The 12,529-nt window shown below is 49.7% G+C and overlaps 1 protein-coding gene across 1 annotated transcript; it reads left to right on the top strand.

Annotated features, from left to right (window-relative positions):
• Window positions 1-267: 267 nt before the first annotated feature.
• FOXD1 (forkhead box D1) lies at window positions 268-2,784 on the top strand. Its single transcript, XM_015140270.3, has one exon. The coding sequence runs from the start codon at window positions 683-685 to the stop codon at window positions 2,087-2,089; it is 1,407 nt and encodes a 468-aa protein (XP_014995756.2). The 5' UTR covers window positions 268-682; the 3' UTR covers window positions 2,090-2,784.
• Window positions 2,785-12,529: the final 9,745 nt, after the last annotated feature.

Raw genomic sequence — 12,529 nt, 5'->3', positions numbered from 1 at the left:
ACTAATTGAGGAGGCTGGGAAGTCTAACTCGTGCAGCGGCCCTCGGTGCAGAACGCCAGGTAATTCGGGCATTAGCCCCTTTGGCAGGAAATAGTGAGGTCCCCTCTCCTCCCAACTCTTCTCAGCTGCTGCCTCCCTCCTACGGGTGAATTTTCTCTCCCGAACAGGGCTGATTTCCTAGGCTTTCTTCCCTCGGCAGCGCTCTGACGTGCACACCATGTGACAGGCCCCCTTCTGCTATAAGCCGAGGAAGGTCCGCCCTCTCCTGGACTCAGCCCTGGCCTCGCCGAGCTCTGTTCCTAGACTCTCACCCGTCCCGCACGTTCTTGGGCGCCAGGAATTCTGATTCGCCCGCCCGGGCCCCGCCACCCCCTCCTCAACCGACGGGGCAAAAGCTGCTCCGAGAGGAGAAGGTCAAGTGCTCTGCCCGGGACGGACGCGAGCGGAGCCCAGTGAGCGCAGCATCCGCCCGGCTACCGCGGCGGCGCAGGAGTTACAAAGTCTGCGCGCGAGACTCCGCCGCCACCCAGCAGCCCCGGCGCAGCTCCGGCAGCCGCAGTCGCAGCGCCCCCAGCGTGGCGCCCCCCGGCCGGGCCTGCCGCCCGGGACCAGGGCTGGGGCGCAGAGGGAACCCGGAGCCCGGCGCCCCCATGCGCCGCCCCGCCACCGCCACGCCACAGCTATGACCCTGAGCACTGAGATGTCCGATGCCTCCGGCCTCGCCGAGGAAACAGACATCGACGTGGTGGGGGAGGGCGAGGACGAAGACGACGAGGAAGAGGAGGACGACGACGAGGGCGGCGGTGGCGGGCCCCGGCTGGCTGTCCCCGCGCGGCGGCGGCGGCGCTCCTACGCCGGGGAGGACGAGCTGGAGGATCTGGAGGAGGAGGACGACGACGATGACATCCTGCTGGCCCCGCCTGCTGGGGGCTCCCCGGCGCCCCCGGGCCCGGCCCCGGCCCCAGCGGCGGGGGCAGGAGCCAGTGGGGGCGGCGGCGGCGCGGGCGGCGGCAGCGGCGGCGGCGGCGGGAGCGCGGGTAGCGGCGCCAAGAACCCGCTGGTGAAGCCGCCCTACTCGTATATCGCGCTCATCACTATGGCCATCCTGCAGAGCCCCAAGAAGCGGCTGACGCTGAGCGAGATCTGCGAGTTCATCAGTGGCCGCTTCCCCTACTACCGAGAGAAGTTCCCCGCCTGGCAGAACAGCATCCGCCACAACCTCTCGCTCAACGACTGCTTCGTCAAGATACCCCGCGAGCCCGGCAACCCAGGCAAAGGCAACTACTGGACGCTGGACCCGGAGTCCGCCGACATGTTCGACAACGGCAGCTTCCTGCGCCGGAGGAAGCGCTTCAAGCGGCAGCCGCTACTCCCACCCAACGCTGCGGCCGCCGAGTCGCTACTGCTGCGCGGCGCAGGAGCCGCAGGGGGCGCGGGCGACCCGGCAGCAGCCGCCGCGCTCTTCCCGCCCGCGCCGCCGCCGCCCCCGCATGCTTACGGCTACGGCCCCTACGGCTGCGGCTACGGCCTGCAGCTGCCGCCTTACGCGCCGCCCTCGGCCCTCTTCGCTGCTGCCGCGGCCGCCGCAGCCGCCGCCGCCTTCCACCCGCACTCGCCCCCGCCGCCCCCGCCGCCGCATGGCGCGGCCGCCGAGCTGGCCCGGACCGCCTTCGGCTACCGGCCGCACCCGCTCGGCGCCGCCCTGCCCGGCCCCCTGCCGGCCTCCGCGGCTAAGGCGGGCGGCCCGGGCGCCTCAGCGCTGGCGCGCTCGCCCTTCTCCATCGAGAGCATCATCGGGGGCAGCTTGGGCCCGGCCGCCGCTGCCGCTGCCGCCGCGCAGGCCGCCGCCGCGGCTCAGGCCTCGCCCTCGCCCTCGCCTGTGGCTGCTCCGCCCGCGCCCGGATCCAGCGGAGGAGGCTGCGCAGCGCAGGCGGCCGTGGGCCCGGCGGCCGCGCTCACCCGCTCCCTCGTGGCAGCCGCTGCCGCCGCCGCCTCCTCCGTCTCCTCGTCTGCCGCCCTGGGGACTTTGCACCAAGGGACTGCCCTGTCCAGTGTCGAGAACTTTACTGCTAGGATATCCAATTGTTAATAACGCTATGTTAGCGCGCTCGAGGAAGAAGGTAGGAATCCCGGCTCCTTTTCTCGTCTCAGTGGTTCGGTGTTTTGTTCGTTCCTCCCGGCGTGGCCCCTCTCGACCTCGCGCGCCTATTTTCGCCGCTGCGAATTCTCGGACGAAACTGTCAACAGCTCGGGCGCGCTTTTCGGCTCTGCGGGTCCCTCTATTTATGCAAAGCCGTCCTATGCTACAGCCCCCCCGACCTGGAGTGGGGAGGAAGAGGGTGCCGGGGAAGGGGGTCCGCCCTGTCCAGGCACTAGAGGCTCCCTTGACTTTTGGTAGATGAAAAACAACTAAGCCTTTTTGAGGTGTAGAGATTCTCAGGTCCAGGCGTTAAAAAATAATGTTCAAAAGAATAATACAAAAATAGTAAAGGTCTTGAAGAATACCAACGAAGCAATTCTTTTTTGAGGACACTTGTCTGGTGTACTTTTTCATGAAAAGGAAAAAAATGGTTAACATGTTTACACAAGAAAAAAAGTCAAAATTATCATTTCTTATTTCAACCTGTGTTTTGTATCATAACAGACGTGCGGAATTTTTTTGTACTTACTGCATATTCTTTACAAGGAGTATTGTAAATTTTACTGGCAATTATTATTGTACTATTCTAAATGTAAGATTTTTACACTTTTTCAGAAATAAAAATGCTTAATTTTCAAAGAAAATTCACCAGAATAATTGGCTTCAGTTGTCCCCTTCTTAGTTTTTCTTTTCTACTTAAAGTTTCTATATGGGGTAAGTAGGAACTCGGTATAGAACAGACTTAAATATTTTCTGAGAGAATTTAACAACAGCATCATGCCGTGATTTTTCATTTGAACCTCCTAAGTGAAAACCGTGGTAGGAGATCAGAAATTACTTTTAAATGACTTCAAATAAAATAAGTTACTTTCGTGTACATTTTCAAATCTGATTCTATGCCATTTTAAAGCGCATTGAGGTATGTTAAAATTAAAACCACAGGCACCCAAAGATAATTTTATAGGAACTTTGCATTTCATTTTTGAGCTTCCTTCCTCATTTAATTTCTACTCCGTTCACGACAATATTATATCTACGGAAACTCTCAACATAATAGGTTGTAATGGAAGTGAAACAAGCAAAGAGGCAGTCTAGTTTTAAATTCTAATAGGAAAAATTAGTAGAGATGACCATCAGTTAAGGAGCTTTAAAGCCCTGAATAAGGACATATTTGCGTATAAGAAATAAATTATATTTAAAAGTGCCAGTATTTACAGCTACTATGTTGCAGATGGAAGGAATGCGAGTAATTGTATAAAGAGGTTTTTCTCTTAAAAGGCCAATTTATTGAAATTCTGACTTAAGTGAATAGGGTATTTAAGATAAACCTTCAACTTTGGGATGCTTTAAAGAATAAATGAAAATGTATCAGGTGTTCATTGAACTAATTATATTTATTGAATTTAGGTGATTTAGGTTTATCTTTTTCAGTTTTTAATGTCTTTTATTAACTATTACATGAAATTTCTAGTTTGAAAAAAACGTGAGATACAAGTTTTGATTACTACAATGTTGTGTGCCCCAAAGAATACCTAGGTATATGTAACACATAATTTAAATGTCTAACATTAGTGTTTGCAGCGGAGATTAAATCTGTTTATTCAATTTCTTTAAAATGTTTGGACAGGTATATATATGAAGATTCGCAGATTTAACTTACCAAGTTAATGAAATCTATAGGGTCAATATTTTGCAATGATGCTCATTCATGACGCCCTGTCTCTTTTTAGGGAGAAAACGGACTCTCGCGGGCTCAAATGAAGTTCTCTCTCCCACCCCCGCCCCCAGTTAAATGTTTGAAGGAGGTTAAATTCTCTCACCCTCAAACTTACCCCTAAATCTGTAGATACAAATTGAAATACTGTTAGACCAAAGTCTTATATACAAAAGTTACTTTTACTCTAGCCCGGTTAAGAGAGGGGAGTCATTGAATCCGAGAACGTCTGGACTCCACGCGCCGCCTCGGGTGGAGAGGCGTTGGCAGGCGGAATCCAAACGGCACAGACACTGCTGGTGCGCCTGGTAGCCTTCTGTAACGCACGCATCTGAAATTTAGATATGAAAATAGTTACGAACAGAGACAGCCAAGAACAAAACCGTGTGTATTTTTGATTTTTTGCGCGATGCGTGGATGTCCTGAAAGCAGGGAATCCTGGTTAATCTTGTCTCTTGTTCATATTCCCACGTCTTCAAAAGTGCCAGAACGGGCCCCACCTCCAGGGGTGTCAGTGCATTTAAGAGAATGGCAAGAAGGCACAGGGCGATCCAGGCCTCGCTCCGGGTCCCGGGGTTGGGGTCCCGCTTCACGCGCCCCCACCGGAGACCGCAAGCCTGTTTTTAAACAGGTGGAGACCAGCGTGAGCTCAGAGCTAAAGGAACGTGCAAACCCAAGCCGCCTCGATTCAAAGTTTTGCGTCCTGCTGCTCAGCTCCCCACCCTCTGCGTTTGGGGTTCAGTTCTCGGCCTTGCAGACCCTGCGGGCCTGCTCCCAGGGGGATGAGACTGGGGGAAGCAGGGCCACCGGGCGGGTGAGGTAGGAGCCGCGAGAGGTGTGGGCCGCGGGGCAGGCGAGGGACGAGTGGGCCGTGGACCCGGGACCGGCGAGCCAGGAGCGCGGGGCGCGCCCCATCAGGCCGTGCAGGCGAGCAGGTGCTGGAACAAAGGCCGCGGGGCCGCCAGGCTACCGCGGCCTTTGATGGGCAAGGACCTCTCCTCCTGGAGCTCCTCATTCGCATGCAAATCCAGCGCTGGTCCCCTTTTCTTTGTAGGCAAACAGAAGGATGTTTGTGTGTTTGTAGGAACGAAGCCTGCTTGAACAAGCCTTCCTCAATAGGCTGGGTCTCGAAAAATAAACCAGTTGGACAAACATTGGCCACCAGCTCTCCTCCTCCCAACTACAAAGTGTGGATTTGCTACAACTCATTAACCCGACGCTTTTCTCCCCTTCTCCTTGTTTCTCTGCTCATCAAACGCCCCCGTAGAGCCTCGAGACAAATGACCGAAGCTCAGTCGGGAGGGAATTGCAGTTAATAGGGAGAGGGATATATTGGGGCTAATGGTTCAGGCAGCTCCCGGAGAAGGACCACACAAAAAGGAGCCTCTCCATTCAGGGCTCTGTTGTGCTGCGGAGATTTAATCTGCAGCTAGATTTAGCCAAATGTTATCTATTGCGGGGGTAATGAAGCCCTTATGGGTTGAATTGCTCCTTGTACCACACATGGTGTCATGACCTTACATCGTTCCTTGGTTGATTTCTCTTTTCTCTATTGGGTAATTATTTTATTTCTTTAAAATAAGAAGCTAGTGCTTCTCCTCAACAACGTGTTTCCTGTCCATCCTATCTCATGCATTTATTTAAGGGCCACTTCCCTTCCCCTTAAGAAAAAAAGGAACTGGGGAGATGAAGGAAAAAAATTGTGAAGACGCTTCTTATTTTTCACTCCCTGAAGCATCTGTATGTTTACACATCTCAACTTGTCTGGCCCCTACTTGGCAGCTCTTTCCTGGCCAAACTTTCTGTTGATGGAACTGGAATTCTGGATATATTTATTATCAAAATTCTTGCAGTGAATGTAGTAAGCATTCATCTCAGGAAAAGGCTTTTCTGCCCTTCACAGTTTTTTCTTTTTTATAAACCTACCATTTCTTCCTGTAGCTTGTCCTCTGAGAGAGTTGGGGGAGGTGGTTATTCTGATGGAAGGTGATTATTTTGATGGAATACCAGCCTGTGTCATTTATTAAAGGCCGTCTGAGGCCAGTGGTTGAGGCTGTGCCTGTTGTGTTTTTCTCTCTCTAGCCCCAGTGACTCTGATTTCCTTGTTTGATCAAGGACCAAGCTTGGAGCAGCTAACGGTGTTATTACAACTGCTATTGATGGGTAGGGATCTGTTCTTACTACCCAAAGCCAGGAATCAAGGACTCTAGTTATAATTTTAAAATTCTCTGCTGGCTACACATTTTGCTCACACCTGTTTTTATTACTGACTGAGAAAAGACATTTTGGGGGCAATTTAAAGGTCATATCAGCATCAAACCCAATCCAAATCAGAAATCTGCCCAGGAACTGCCCTAGTGTCTCAGGGCTCTTCCAGGAGGGAAACTATGCATCTAATTGGAATTCCAGGGGTCCATCACCCCCTTAGAACTAAACCAGACTAGGACAGGCCTGGGGAGCAGAGGACAAGTGAAGTGGGCCCAGCATTGTCTGCATTCATTCTTGTTTCTGCCGTTTTCCTGGTGGTGCAGCTGGGTCACACATATACATACACAGGCATGCATGCTCATTGCCCATCAGCTGCCACTTGCCTCCTCTATGATTTTGTAATTAGACATATGCTTTTTGTTGGTAAATGTGTTTGATGTCATGGCCAGTGAAACATGGTGTGTTTATAGGGCAACGAATGTAAATGTGTAAATATGTTTAGTGTAAAATCTGGCCCTTCGACTTTAGCAATAAATACCCTGCCAGCTCGGATACAATTACATTTGACAGAAAGATGGAGAATCTGATCATGACCAGCTGCTCAGGGCTCTTTGGGGCTTATACTTTCCCAACTGAATTCGCTTTTCAGATAATTTCTTTGCATGTCGCATCCCTCTAATCACATCTTTCCCTTGATGTGAACAGCTTGGGCTTCTTTCTTGTTAGTGTTGACCCCTCTGGCATGTAGGAAACTTCCTGGTTTGTTCCTCCAGCTTCTTTCCTCTAGGAAAATACTAGTCAGTAAGATGCAAAGCACACACAGAGAAAACAACTGATGATTCTCAAAGATCCCCTTTGATTCCAAAGCCTCCATATGGGGTGGCTAGGAGGAGAAACGAAGATAACAGTGATGAGCTTCTGATGACTTACATTTAGAGTTTTTCCTGTTGTTATTACCATGAGCTTACCACCTTGAAAGAACTATTTTGTGCTACTCTGACTTTTAAAAGTAGAAGTTTTAGGGAAGTGTATGTTTGGAAAAGTGCGCAAATCCTAACAACTTTTCACAGTGGCCACATATGTATTACATAACTAGCATCAGAGCAAGAAGCAGATGTTATCAGTGTCCCAGAACCCCTTTCGTGTCTATTCAGTCAGTATCATCAACACACACTGACTTTGTAAAAGGACACTCACTAATAATTCTCTCAACTGCACTGTGAAATAGTGAGGATAAGAATTATTATTGACCTCATTTTACAAATAAAGATATCAAGGCTCAAAAGAGATTAAATGACTTGCCCAAGGTCACAGCTACTGGGACTTCAGCATTTAAAACTCATCTTATTTTTGTTACATCGCACTGCTACTTTGTTGCCATCGTTGTGATTTATTAAATAACAACTGTGGTAGGGAAGTTGCCTTAGAGGTCACTGTGTAGAAGAGTCATTTATTTCTTACACTTTTTTTTTTTTTGGGGGGCATTGTTGCCATACCTTCCTCCCTACCACTTCCACCCAGGTCTTCTGAGAGATACTGTCACAACTCATTTTAGATTCGTTTGGAATTGATAGCTAATTATTTTAAGAGGCATCAGCTTCCTCCACGTAGCTCTATACGATACACATGATACTTTCCTGGCATCCCTCACGCCCCCCATTTTTTGGCATCAACAGTATTCTTTAAAACATCACACACACACATTCACATACACACGCGCACACACACACAGCTTATTTTGTACCATTTACCCATTTCCTCAGCTTCTTTTGCTGGTTTTTAATGGTCAGGATCCTCTAGTTTAGAACTTTTTGCTAAACTGCTAAGCAGGTCTTACAACCAGCCTTAGGGATACATCCTCCCTGTGTGGAAAAGGTAGGAATACATAAGGAGTCAGATCAACTGGTTTAACACTTAATGAGAAAATGAAAGATTTTTCTGAATATCCTTCTCTCAGCATACTCTTAAAGATATTTTGTTGTCTTTGAACAGCTGCATATGATATGGCTTGGGCCCATCCTTTTCGCCCCTATACAATTAATCCACCTGCCTTGCCAGAGGTCTCCTAAAATGCTTATGGGGGAATTCTAGACTACCTGCGAGCTTACCATTGCCCATTGCCATCCAGAAGTCTTGTTACAGCCCAGCCTCCTCAGGCAAGGGTTGGGGCCACTGCTTTGTTCAGTGTGAAGACATCCACACCAGAGTCAGTGCAGGGATTGTGCCTGTAAGCTGCAGAGTGCAAAGGAGAGTGTGTATGGCAGTCTTTCCAAGGGACGGTGCATAATGCAAGAGAAAATGGATTTCCCGGAGAAAATATGTTGTTTTAAAAACAAGAAACTTTTTTCTTTTTAATTCTAGAGTTAAAAAAAAAAAAACAAAAACCTAGGCCCCACCAGTCCACTGAGCACCGGAAGAGGAACAGGTGTGGGGTGGAGGTGGGTGGGTACAGGCTGAATCTGAGACCCTGCGGCCTTGCCTGGATCTCCTTGTCCTAGAGGGAGCCAGGCACAGACCAAGGATTCTTATTGCAATTACTGATCAATAACAGACTGGCAAAGAGGGGAGGGCAGAGATTAATTATGGCAGAAGGCAGAAGTGTCTTTGCTTACTTGCCTAGGAATTGCTGTTAAAATAGCTAGAAGACAGATTTTTTCAGCAGCAAAAGGAAGCAATACATTTTCGGAAAGGTCTACAAGAAAGGGTTATTATGAAGGAAAAATAACTGGCCCTCTATTTTTGCTTATTCTAATGCAGAGAGTTTCATATATGTATGAAACTGTGCAGCATTTTGTTCTGTTAGATGATTGACTCTGGAGAAAAAAATCACAAGCCAAAAGAAAAAAAAATCTCCAAAGCCTGCAAGAGAAGAAAGAAGACTAGTTTGAAATTAAACATTAGATCAGTTTTCATAATATTTTGCATTTTTCTTGTGGAGTAGGAGAGGTTGTGAGAATTAAATAATACAATTTATGTGAAAATGCTTTGGAAAACTTAAAACCTATATAATGTATAAGACTTATGATTACTTTGTGGCTTCTTTCCACATCCTTATTTTTCAAGGAAAAAAAGGAAAAACCTCTAAACGTTGGCATATACTTAAATCCCTAAATTAAGAGAAATTTTTGGCCATATATAAAAATTTATCTTCAAAATTTCCATCGCTATCTATGAAATAAATTAGTTCTTCTAGATATAATGAGGATAAAAGAGATGGCATGTGTTTTCTCTTACTTCAGCCAGATGTGTATTTGGACAGATAACTTTCCCTTTTTAAAATAAACAAACCACTGGTGTTTTAAATCCACTCTTCTAGTCTCTTGCTCTGTTTCTTTCCTCTACTTATCTACTGATCATCTCTTTAACTGCTAAGCTTTGAAAAGTGGGATTAGTCTGCACTGTTTATTGAGCACCTGCTATATTGCAAATCCCTTTACTCCTGCTTTAAATATAAGAAACAAATTAAAGAATTCCTGCCACCAATAAGCACTCACTATGGAACAAGAGCAAGCCATTTTAGCAGGAAACAATGGGGTGGAGGGAAGGTTAGCAAGATATATTTTTAAAATCTCTCCATTAAAACCATTTCTTTTCATTACGAAAAATCTCCCTAGTGTGTAAATGAAACTAATAATAGCTTCTTGACAATATATTTCTCGTGTGGCCAATTTACTCAAAAATGACTAAAACGCCTGAGCACCTTTGCCTATGTGGTATGGAGGCAACTCAGAGCCAGAAGTTTCCAGGCACTGTGAATTTAAATTTCTTCCCAAGTGTTTACAGCTTTTTACTAATAGATCAAATCCTATCCCTAGCTGCCAGTTTTCTGTGAAGAGCTGAAAAGGAGGAGGGTGATGGTTTGTGATCAGACCTCAGATATCATTGTGAACGGAGACTGTCACCTATTCTGAATGAGTTCAGGCTCACATGGGTTTGTGAAGAGCTAAATATAGAGACGCAGTAAAACAACAACAAAAACCCTAGGCACTTTTTTTGTTGTTGTTGCAGGCTTAGACATTGTATTACAAATAAAAAAAAATTAAAATTAAACCAGGTATATTTTCCTTGTTAAACTTTTGAATAAATACTTTCCCACTTGCTGAAATTGTTGTCGCATCTTCAAAATGCAGACAGAGAATCCAGGTTTTGGACCACTGGGGGTGGTGCATAAGCACCCAAGAGTTTTTCTGCATTCAATTCAAGCATTTATTTCACCTTTAAGTTGTCATTGCTAAGGAACTGCTTCCAAATCACCAAGTTTTTGGGGGGGTGTGTGTGTCTCCAAAAGTAACTGGGGGTACAGAGGAGAAAAATAAAATGTTGAGGCATTCTGTGCTCTGTTTTTGTATTTATGGAATTTATTATTTCTTTGCCTTCCTCCCCCCTTCTGACCTCCCTCCCTATCTGCATAGATAGCAGGACTCCAGCAAACTATCTCCCACAGTTCTTTAGAGTTCTGTAGGATAGGATCCCTTATTTTAGGGAGTTGGTGGGTGCGGGTTGTTACTGTGACTCTATAATGTAACTAAAGCTCTGGCATGTAATAAATCTCTCCCCAAAGACTTTTGGATCTTTGATTTGAAAAAATCGGATTCCTTTTGTGGAAACAGTTGACAGGAACCTAAAAGGATTAGTTGCATTCCACATAGGATAATTTTTACTGGCAACATTTTGAAACGATTTGGTCCCTTTCAGACCTTAAACAATATCCAGAAAAATGATCCAACGAGACTTTTATTGTTTTCCTTTGTATGTGAATCCGCTTGCCGCTTGTGCCAACATCTCGATGGGGTTTTGACAGGGTTTTACTCCTGAGCAGGGCACTGAATTAATTTCTGATCGCCGTTTCGACTCGGTTACCTCCTTCGGCCAGGGGCCTGGCGGTTTTCCAGGCGTCAGCCCTTGAAATGGCAGCGGGAGCGGGAGGCTCGGCCTCTCGGTGGCGCTGTGTCCGGGAGGGACGCAGGGGCCGCTCGCCGCTCGCCCGAGGCCCCGGCAGCTCTGGCGTCCGACGTCGTAGGGGCCGACGAGGCAGCGCTCACGCCCCAAACTGCCATCGTCGAACGCTCCCGGGGCCCTCCATCCACGGGAATGGGGCGCGGAAAGGGAGATAATTCTGCTTCTCTCTCTCCTCCAACCGCCCCTCCTAAAGCCCCAAGCACAAAGCCGAGAGCGGCCCGCCTTTCCCTCGAAGACGGCCGCCGAGCTGCTGCGAGCGGGCCGTAGGCCACGGCGCCCCCCGCCTCCCGCCCCTCAGCCCTCTCCACTGTTTATTTTGTTGTCAGCGGACTTATCAAGATGTTAGTTTGCTGGAGGTTCTGACCTGCCCGGGCGCTTTGGCTGCTCGGCCCGGGCTTTCCCCTCTGTTTTTACACCTGCATAAACTCCACCGCACTCCCCTGTCTGATTTATAGCCCAATTAAAGGTTCAGTGTTCTCCAAGCCACCCGGGCTGCTCCCTTCCCCGCCTCCCGCCAGCTGCGGCAAGCGCAGGAATGCGCGGGGCCGGAGCCGGGGCCTGAGGCCGGGCCGGGGCTGAGGCGGTTCCGCGCCCAGCAACCCGCAGGAGCGGCTGCGCGAGTGACCGGCCTGCGCCTGGAGAAGGGCAGAGAAACCTCGGGCACACCACCCAGCAGCAGCGCGCAGAGGCCGCGTCCCCAGCCCAGAGTGATTTCCTTCCTGGGGTTTCGGCCTGAGTGGGACGAGGGCTGCTCGAACAGCACGCGAGGCCGGGACGGGAGGGTGCTGGGAGCTGCCACGTGGCGCGGCCCGACGCGAAGGCCAGGGGTCCGGCCGCTACGCCGCGTCTCCGCACGATTTTCCGGGTGAGGAAGGGGCGGCCGCGGGGCCCGGCGGGGCGGAGAGGCTCCAGGCTGGGGCGGGAGGCCGTGCCCGCTCGGTCACGGCCCTTCCTTCCCGCCCGCCTCGCTCGGCGAAGGCCGGAGACCGCGGCCTGGAGACGCTGGCCGGGGTATGGCTGCTTCCAGCTACCGGGCTCCGGCTGTGGGCGGGAGGCGCGGGGGGTCAAAGACCGCCCAGCCCGGGATTCGGCCAGAGCCCAGACCTGGCGCGGGCTTCGGCTCTAACTTCCTTCTTTGCGGCCTTTTCTTTACGCAGAGAATAAGCGGCAACCCAGCCAAGATTGGCAGCATTGAGCATCTTCCTAACCCAACTCTGTCTTCTTTCCATCTATCAATCCACCTTTCTAATTAGACTAATTAGGAGCGCTCTGGAGTGTCGCTAGGCCCAGGGACTGAACCGCTTAGGGGTTGTGAAAAGACGCCTGAATGGCCTCGCTGGGGGCCGGGCGGGGGCCTTTGCGACCCATTCAGCACAGAGTAACAGTGGCTACATTTATCCCTGGCCATTGAAAAGAGGCTCGATTAAAACGTTTGGGAACTAATGCCACCCTGCATCCCCTCTCTAATTAGAGGAGCCCAGAGCGAAGGCGAGAGCGCCCGGGACTCC

Source organism: Macaca mulatta, chromosome 6, assembly GCF_049350105.2.
Source record: "Macaca mulatta isolate MMU2019108-1 chromosome 6, T2T-MMU8v2.0, whole genome shotgun sequence".
Lineage (NCBI taxonomy): Eukaryota > Metazoa > Chordata > Mammalia > Primates > Cercopithecidae > Macaca > Macaca mulatta.
The sequence above is the reverse complement of the archived record's forward strand: the minus strand, read 5'-3'. Positions and strand labels throughout refer to the sequence as shown.